Below are 10119 nucleotides of genomic sequence, written 5' to 3' on the forward strand. Positions count from 1 at the left end.
TAGAAATACCATTTGACCCAGCCATTCCATTACTAGGTATATATCCTAAAGAAATGAGAGCCATGACAAGAGTAGACATATGCACACCCATGTTCATAGCAGCACTATTTACAATAGCCAAAATAGGAAATCACCTAGGTGTCCATCAACTGAGGAATGGATAACCAAACTTTGGTACATACACACAATGGAATACTATGCAACCCTAAAGAATAAGCTAGAATCTGCAAAACACAGCAGAACTTGGATGAACTTGGAGGATATTATGCTGAGTGAAATAAGTCAACTGCATAAGGACAAATATTGTACTAGTCCGTTATTGTAAAAATCAAGGAAAGGTTTATCTATGGAAGGAAGTTTTCTTTGTTGGTTACCAGGGGTGAGAGGGGAGGGAACACTGTTAGACAGGTAGAGATAAGTATTGATTTGGGTGAAGAGAAGGACAATGTACCAATTGTGAGTGATCAACATGGTGGCAGTGAGAAAGAGGAAGACATAGAGAGGTACATGGGACGTACAGACAACAAAGATGAACCCTTTTCCACATACAGTACTGCACTGTCAGTGAAGGCAACATGGGTATACAAGTGGATAGACAGGTGGGCAGGCTGAACTATTAAGTATGTCTATGAAGTGGGGAGTGTACCCACAACCATGTATAGGGTTGGCAGACAATGGTCCTATGAGTGTATGTGTATGATCTGAATTCCCAGGTGTATAGTGGAGCTGACAAGGGACAAGGTTGTATTCACTTCTTAGTCACAGCCAGCTACCCAGAGGGACTGAGTACTTGAATCTGTGGGCTTGGGACCATAGTCACAGGGGACATCAAGTTCAACTGGCATAACATACTACACAAAACATTGTTCCACCTCCTACTTTGGTGAGTAGTGACTGGGATCTTAAAAACTTACAAGCAGCCATCTGAATCCAACAATGGGTCTCTCCTCATCCAGCACAAAGAAGAATGAAGAAAACTAAAGATTCATGGAAATAATTAGTCCTAGCAACTGGTACACCATGCAATCTGCAGCCTATATAACTATGAGACCAGAAGAACTAGATGGTGCCTGGCTACCAATGTCAACCACTTGGAGGGGGATCTATTAGGAGACCTTGGATAGAGAGGGAGAAGAATGTGGAACAAAACTCAAAAGCATTTGGGAAAAAAAAAAAAAGGAAGGAACCAGGTTTGCTGGTCTGATAGAGCCTGGTGGAACCACTGAGACTATGCCCCCTAGCTGCCCTTCAGGTCTAGAAATGAACCCACACCTGTGGCTTCCAGCCAAGCAAAAGATAGGCATAGGAGTTGAACATTTACCTGAGGTAAATAACACTCCTTAGAGAGAACAATCATGGGAGAGAGAAGGGCTGTTTATGCACAGGGAGACAGGGGGCAGGGGTGCATGGAGGGATGGACACAGGGAAGAGGTGACTATCAGGAGGAAGTGAGAGGGGAGCTAGTGCATTGTGGTGAATTGTGGTCAATGTCGTGAGACAAAGTGAATGTGAACTACTGTATGGAAAGTGAATTTGCTCTGTAAATTTTCACCCAAATCACGATTAAAAAAAACAAAACAAAACATGCAAAGATGGCTAGGAAAAGTCACAAGGCTGCATATGGTGTATGGATCAGAGACCCAAGATTGGATTTGGGAGGCTTAAGACAGAGGGGAAACTAGGGGAGGTCTGTGGAAGTGAGCATGTTCCAAAGAACTGTGGAAGGAAGATGGCAAAGGTGAATTAAAAAAACAAACAAACAAAAAAGTGCTTTTTATCGGTTGCACTTTCAAGTTGCAGTTTTGCAGTATGAGAAAGCATTCAACTGTGTGGGTCGTAAGAAATTATGGATAACAGTGAGAAGAATGGGAATTTCAGAACACTTAATGTGCTCGTGTGGAACCTGTACACAGACCAAGAGGCAGTCATTCAAACAGAACAAAAGGATACTACAGTGTAGTGAGTTGCATGGTCTGGCTTTTCTGCCTTAGTCTTTGTAACTCCCACCATATTACTGCATGGGACCATGAAAATATGTGTCAACTTTTCTGGGAAGTTGGTAGTAGTTATTTCCTACAACGAGACTGGCAATTAACTCTGTGGTGGAATTCGCCCTGAGCAACTGAGTAGCTGCTTTTTAAACTCCTCATTGTTAAAGTCATCCACTTGGGGTATTTCTGTTGGAGCAGCACAAAGTAATCTTCTGGGAAAGTTCAATCACTCTCAGGTGTATACAACTCTGATGTTGGGATTGGTTAGTTTTGCCACTCTGCCAGGTTTAAAATGACCCCTCCTAGAGGCAGAAGGGGAGCTCTGGTAGCATAGTGGCTAAGACACTTGGCCCACAGAGGCAGAGGCCAGGCTGAGAGGCCAAGGGCCAGAGAGGTATGTCCAAGGGCATAGCAGAGAGGAGACCGTCCTGATTAAAGAACTGTATCCTGAGCATGCTGCTGAACTTGAACTGTAGCCTGTTTCATCCGTTGTTGTTATGTGCCATTGAGTTGGACCCGACTCACAGCGATCCCTCCTGCCCCCACTTCCAAGGCAGTATCACTACAGAAGTAGATTGCCCAGTCAATAAACCCCATTATCTGTGAGTTGTGTGTGGCCACTGCAGCGAATTAATGAACCCAGCAAAGAGGTGGTAGGTGCCACAGGACAGACAGGTGGTGTCAAGCTTGGTCAGAGGGCTGGAGGGTGGCAGCATGTTTGGCCTCAAAGGAACAAGCCTTGGGCTGCTGATGGAGATTCTGTCTTCCTCTCATGCAGTTAGAGGTCAAAAGATGCTACCTCTCTGCCCCTTTAGCAGATACTGAGTAGTTTAAATCAGAAAAGATGTGTATCAGGGTTCAAGAGGACTTGAAGTACTTACTGATGAAAATCAAATACTCCAGGCTTCAGTATAACATAAAGAAAACAAAAATCCTCACAACTGGACCAATATGCAACATCATGATAAATGGAGAAAAGCTTGAAGTTGTCAAGGATTTCATTTTACCTAGATCCACAATCAACACCCATGGAGGCAGCAGTCAAGATAACAAACTACCACACTGCATCAAGCAAATCTGCTGCAAAAGGCCTCTTTAAAATGTTAAAAAGCAAAGATGTCACTTTGAGGACTAAATGCACCCGACCCAAGGCATGGTATATTGATTGCTTCATATGCAAGCAAAAGCTGGATAGTGATTAAGGAAGAAGAATTGATGCCTTTGGATTATAGTGTTGGCAACGACTATTAAATAACACATGCACTGTCAGAAGAACCAACAGATCTTCAGAGAAGTAAAGCCAGTATGCTCCTTAGAAGCCAGGATGGTGAGACTTTGCCTCACATACTTTGGCTATGTTATCAGGAGGGACCAGTCCCTTGGAGAAGGACATTATGCTTGGTAAAGGAGATGGTCAGCAAAAACTAGGAAGACCCTCAACAAGATGGACTGATGTGGACACTGCAACAGTGGGCTCAATATGGTAAGACTGTGAGGACGGTACAGGACTAGGCAGTGTTTCATTCTGTTGTACACAGGACTGCTATGAGTGAATGGCACTTAATAACAACAACTCTAACACTTCAACTAACCTTCCTTCAAAAAAAAAATCCTGACATTTTAGAAGGCCAATTGTTTTTCATGACAAAATCTGTGATTATGTTATTTTCTCTGAATAAAAGAAAATGATACTTTTAAGAGGGACAATTAAACACACATGTACATCTTGGAAAAAAAAAATAGTAACGAGAAAAATCTATTACTTACCAAATGCCTGAAGCTTTCCAGAGTGGAAATCATTCAGAAGACTTAGGAGGCCTCTCTCCATCTCTTGCACGTCAGAGACATCAGTGAGAAAGGAGTGCTGAATCGGGGTTGATTGAGCACCTTTCCCTTCTCCACCCTGTGGTTTGGTCTTGTCTTTTATCACTCTGCAAAAATGATACAATTAACTGCAATTATTATCATCAGTTATTAACTTCAATTACCTTTCCACACTCTCCTAGATGAAGCAAAACTAGCAGGTTAAACAGAATTTCCCTTCAAAACAAGAAATCAGAATGAAGACAATACTAATAAAACCACTAACACGAAGCCAGAAACCAAAAGAAAGAATAGATTGTGAGACTCTGAAAGGAGTGCATGAAACATAACTGAACTACTAAAACATACAAAAAGCTTGATTAATGCATTCAAATAATTTACTAGATCTCTGGACTGAGAGAACACGGAAGACTTGATAAATCATTTTACAATTCTATGTTTCATATTTTGTTTCTCATCTTACACTTTCAACTTCAAAACTTTATCCTATTTGTTCCTTAACTATAACTCCAACAAGTGCTGATTAGGACCCTGTAGCTGGCACTGAGCCAGTTCCTGGGGCTCCAAAGATGCAGAGTCTAAGGAGGAAGGCAGACATCCACGTTCATAATCACCATATGATAGAGTGCTGAAAACCTGAAATGATCCTTGACTCCTCCAGCTTCCTAAGGGCCCACAGGCAGTCATGAAGTCCTAAGGTGATATTCCTAATTTTTCCACTTCTCTCCATCTCCATGGTTACCACCTTATCTCTTGACTGAACCACTCTCACAGCTTCCCACATGAACAGTCTTCCCACCTCTATGTGTTTGATTCCTCTCCTCTCCCCATCCTCTCCCTACAGAGCAGCCAAGTCAATTTTTAAAAGTATATGATCTAGTTAGATCATATACTTAAAGAAACCCTTCAGTAGCTTTGCGCTGCTTTAAGAACCCCTCCTGCCCTGTCTCTCTATGCTCTAGCCATTTTGAACCCTTCCCTTCCTAGAAATCCCTTCTCATACCTTCTTACATGTTCATCCTCCACCTACAAAAGCCTCCTTCCCTTCACTGCCACCTTTGCCTGGCTACCTCCCACACATCTTTCTCATTTTAAATATTACTTCCTCAGGAAAGTCTTTTCTAAAGCCCTCGGCCAAGTTTGATCTTATTACACGTCTAGCATATACCAGGCTCTGGAATACTAGACTGATGGTGCTATGCACAATGCAATATAGGAAAAGAGAGGAAGGGTGGTTCACTCAGTCTAGAAGTCAGAACAAGCTTCCTAAAGGTGCTACACGAGTGAAGGTTTAAAGAATAAACAAGAGTTAGTTAGCAAGACATAACCTCAACATGTACTACAATTCCTAACATGCATAGTATTTTTTCACACAAAGTGCCCATGGACAGCACACATAGGAAACTAACCTGTGAGGGGGCTGTGCCGTTTGCAAAAAAAACCACATAATGCCCACATTATTTTTGTGAAAATATAGTATTATTATTAAATTTTTATGTAACGTTAAGTGACGACATCTTCCTCACAATTTCACTCACCACAATAAGGACAAGACAAATGGGGTACATGGGGGCAGGAGTGGGGACAAGAAAAACTAATACTGTTAACAAGAAAGCAATTTAGAACACGTGCTGACAGGTCAGCAACAGTTCTTTGCAAAGCAACATCAGTACGTTACACATGCAGCGTGAGATGGCACTACATAGCACCTTGCTACGGAAAGTGCGGTCCATCAACATCTCCTGTGAGTTCACTGGAAATGCTAATTTTAAACCGCATCCAAGCCTAATGGGATCTGCATTTTAACAAGATTCCCAAGAGATTCCTATGCACAATCAAATCTCAGACAAACTAGTATAAAATGTACAAGGTTTTATTACTGAATAGCAAACGTATTTTTTCTTTCAAATTTGGAGGTTTTATCCAAATAAGGGTTTAGCATCAACTCATCATTTTATAACCTCTCAAGAAAGAAAACAGAAACAACAGATTTTAAAAAAACCCTGTTTAATCCTACTTCAATGGCTCTGATTATGTCATTGTCTCACTTTATCTTTTTTTTTTTTTTTTTAAAGACAACAATGAAAAAGATTCATTAAAATTGTAATACTCGAGAAAGATTGTCAGGCACATGATGATGATCCAATAGCCCCAGCCCTTAAGAAGCCGACATGCCAGAAGAAGGTATGAAAATAAAGTTGCCAGGTAGGAAATGGTACTGAGAGACTTATAAACTGCTATGTAGACAGAAAGGAGTGATTGCCTTTAAATTCTCTTAGCTTTCTTTTTCCACCAATGTGTACTTCACAGCCATATTCAAAACCTGACTCTAAATTAAATGCCCTCAGGAGGCAAACAAACCCCTTTGCAATCTGTTAATGTATTCAAAGGAAAACCTCACAACTCTTGCCTATCATTTAGAACTCACTGGAATACTACTGCTCCTGTGTCTTTGGCTGTCCCTTTTGTTTCCTAAGAGTGTGAGATCATCATCAATGGGGCAACCAGATCTCTTGTGTAATTCCAATGGTTACAGAGTGCTATGTGCATTATTTCCTCAACTGACTCTCCCTGACGACTTTGCATTGAAAGTATGTTGATTTCATGGTAATTAGAGGGTTGAAATAATGCAGCTCTTATTTCTTTAAAGATGTCTTGCCTTCCACTATCTAATATTACAAAATATTCCTACATATGCAACACTTAATATGTAGCACATTTACATCTGTTGTTCCTGTTTCCTTTAAATAGCCTCAAGACAAATAATGTTCACTAAATAATAATGATTATTTCTGAGTAGTGGCATTTTAGTCTTTTTAATTTCTTTTCTGAACTTTTATTGTGGTCAAATTTGTATAATGAAAATAAACTATTTATCAAAACAATGAAATCACTCTTTTTTAAAAAATAAAAACTACCAAGGCAGGCACACATAGCTTAGTGAAAAATGAATGCCTCTGATCTTACATTTTTTCTCATTTCTGGCTAGGTCATCAACTTTGCTACAAATTTTCCTACTCTCTATATTTTATGAGGTAAAGCAAGGACCTTCAAACCAGATTCATTCTGCATCTTCTAATCTCTGTACACTGTAACCTTCATAAGGTGTTTTTCTGAATCACATATGTGCCTCAAATGTTTTAAAAGTCAAGCCAAGAGAAAAAAGTTACAAGAAAAAGTGGACTGAGTATTGATTTCAATAGCATTTTGCTGTGATAATATGAAATAAAAGAATTCACCTTTTTAACTTTGGTCGCTGAGAAGTGGATTGCGCTGCAGGATTTGAAAACCCTGTGCTTTTACTAACTGGAATGGCATTTTTTTTGGCATTAACAACCTGAGTAGAGTGGGCACTAAAGGACTTAGGACCCCTCCTCTTCACTTTGCGCTCTTCCATTGTTTGAAGTTCCTTATTGCACCAAGACCAGCTTCTTAAAACCTAAATAAGGAAATACAGTGATTATCCATACATGCTGTAATATGCAAAAGTGAAAGAGGTTCAAAGATCCTTGTCATCGGCTGAAAGAGAATCAAGAATTTCAGAAGTCATTAAAGGTAGAGCAGGGATGGTTTCAGTTTAATCGACTCTACTATGTACACAGAGACCCTTTTTGCATTGTAGACACGTTTTTAAAAACCACTTTCTTTAGTCAGTCAGTCTACAAATATTTACTGACTTTCTTCTACATGCCACGTATATTCTAGGGAGAGGGGAGATAGCACAAAAAAAGACAAAGTTCTTGTCCTCAAGAAGCTACCTTATAGAAGGGAACAATACATAAACAGTAAACAAATCATCTATGTGATATTCCCAGAGTGACTCAAGCTTTAGCTAGCCTTTAAGTCTACCTTCTAAAATGTATATTTAGGAATAACCAACTAGATTCAGACAATGTATAACTGGCAGAGCTATCTGCATTTTTACATAGTGACTGGAAGTCTTATTTCTTTCAGCTACCAAGCAGAACTTGGGTTCTGCCTATTTGTTTCTTTGTGATCAAGTGGAGTTCTGTACAATTAAACTTGTTGGGTGTCTATTTTAAAACTTTTTTCTACTTATGTCAAAGGAAACATGAAAGTTTGTTATATATGCTTGGTTTTGCCCTTATCAAAAAAAGTTTCACCATGAAGTTGCTGATGGCCCTTCCATGAAAAATATGTATTGTTATTGTCGTTATATGCCATCTAGTCATCTCTGACTCATAGAGACCCCGCCTTGGGTTTCCAAGGGGGTATCACTACGGAAGTAGATCACCCAATCTTCCTTCCAAGGAGTGGCTGGTAGGTTTGAACTGCCAGCCTTCTGGTTAGCAGTCAAGTGCCTTAGGCACTATGCCATCAGAGCTCCCAAAGAATATGTATAAGACCTCCTATTTAGCTAATGCTTTCCTCTTACTTTATACACTAACCAGCTTGTTTATTTTCCTAACACCTGTTGTTGTTGTTGTTGTTATATGCCGTCGAGTCAAACCCGACTCATAGCGACCCCTCCTTGGGTTTCTGAGGCAGTATCACTACGGAAGTAGGATTGCCCAACCTTCCTTCCGAGGAGTGGCTGTGGGTTTGAACCGCCAGCCGTCTGGTTAGCAGGCAAGTGTCTTAGCCACTATGCTACCAGAGCTCCCTATCCATCTAAAAATATCCTCCTACATTTTTTTTAACTTTGCGCATAGTGTTAATTTTTCCTTAATTATACTGTTTTACATCTTATAAGATGAGACATTTATTTGGCTGTTTAACTCATCAGATTGTAAATGGCCTGGGAACATCAGGTCTTTTTTGCACGTTGTGTTGAGTTTAATCATGTGATGATCATTCAGAAAGTTTCAAACCAATTCATGTCCCTCCTACAATAATCATTTGAGAATTTAAATGAAAACAGATGTTTCTGCCATAGTCTGGACTTGGTGTCACTAGCAATGGACTTTAAACCATTCAGCTGATAGGCTCAGGCCAACTCTATAGACAACCCGAAGTGGAGCTCTACCTCCAAAGAAGAAAAAGTTTCACAGGAAAGGCTCCGATGTCTGGTCTCTAACACCAGAGACCAACTGTAAACCCACTGAAGACCTTGCCTCAAGATTTTTCCTTTAAAAAACATTTCTACTTACAAAACAGACACTGTAGTTTTGGATCATAATGGAACACAAATTAAAACGGAACTTTAAAAGACAACAGAATAAAATAGGATATTAGTTCTTCAAAGAGGCAAGAATCTGTCTAGGTTCCTAACACACACAAACACAGGGGCCTACAAGGCAAATACCCATGTGGTAATACAAGAAGGAAAACAACAACTGGGAAGTAAAGGAATGCAAATAAACCATTAGTAGCCTAAATTAACATCTTCTAAGGGGTCAGGGATCGAAAGTCATCCATTTGGGGAAGGTAAAATCTCTGTCAAACCTTTTTGAATTATTAAGCAGACAGGTACCACTCAGAAAGGCGTAATATGCTCATAGGTACTTAATTACACATGAGTACTGTTGTTGTTGTTGTTATGTGCCGTCGAGTCGGCCCCGACTCATAGCGACCCCTCCTTGGGTTTCCGAGGCAGTATCACTACGGAAGTAGGATTGCCCAACCTTCCTTCCGAGGAGGGGCTGGTGGGTTTGAACCGCCAGCCGTCTGGTTAGCAGGCAAGTGTCTTAGCCACTATGCTACCAGAGCTCTAGTACTAGTAAACCCGCAGCCTCCAATCTGAACCACTGGAGGTCTCTCTTGACTGCAATCACTCCCCTCCCCTAACCAGCCCACAGGATGACCTTTAGTCGCCCTTAACTCAGCAGTGACCAGAAATGTCACGAGGAGCATAAAGGGGAAGGCGGCGGGGTGCCTTTGGTTCCACTTCATACCTGAGGAAGAAGGGGATCGTAGTCCCCGACCTGTAAAGACTCCGGAGCCTCTGAAGTTAAGGTGCAGCTGCAGCCGCAGCCCGCGCCGCTACAGCTGCAGCTTGAGTCGGGGTCACATCCCGGCCCCTGCGCCTTCGCAGCACCCTTTGTTTACGGAAATGACGTAACAAGGCTAGCCTCCATGATGCAGGAGCGAGCCCCGCCTTTTCCTGCTCCGCGAGTCCCGCCCGCTTCACAGCCATCGACATAGCATCTGTTTCGCTCTCCTGCCTTCAGCTATAACTCTGGCGGACGTAGATAGGACTCATGACTGGGCATTTCATTTTGGGTTTATATCCAGAAGCAGGGAGTGGATATAGCGGGGAAGGGGAGGTGGGAAAAGAAAATGTAATACAATTTCCGGAAGCTGCCCAGCCCTCTCCCACGCACTACAATTCCCAGCATGCTAT

The 10119-nt window shown here is 41.3% G+C and overlaps 1 protein-coding gene across 1 annotated transcript in view; it reads right to left on the minus strand.

Moving 5' to 3' along the window:
• Nucleotides 1-9912, minus strand: part of CCDC28A (coiled-coil domain containing 28A) — a 23001-nt gene extending 13089 nt beyond the window's left edge. The window contains exons 1-4 of the mRNA XM_007946309.2: nucleotides 9742-9912; nucleotides 9671-9709; nucleotides 7055-7254; nucleotides 3759-3922 (exon numbers count right to left, since the gene is read on the minus strand). Of these exons, the coding sequence (XP_007944500.1) occupies nucleotides 3759-3922; nucleotides 7055-7254; nucleotides 9671-9709; nucleotides 9742-9912 (574 nt within the window). The remainder of the gene's footprint in view (nucleotides 1-3758; nucleotides 3923-7054; nucleotides 7255-9670; nucleotides 9710-9741) is intronic.
• Between the last annotated feature and the right edge of the window lie 207 nt (nucleotides 9913-10119).

The sequence above is a fragment of the Orycteropus afer genome, unplaced genomic scaffold (genome assembly GCF_000298275.1).
Source record: "Orycteropus afer afer isolate SDZICR_OR568_19922 unplaced genomic scaffold, OryAfe1.0 scaffold00155, whole genome shotgun sequence".
Taxonomy (NCBI): Eukaryota; Metazoa; Chordata; class Mammalia; order Tubulidentata; family Orycteropodidae; genus Orycteropus; species Orycteropus afer.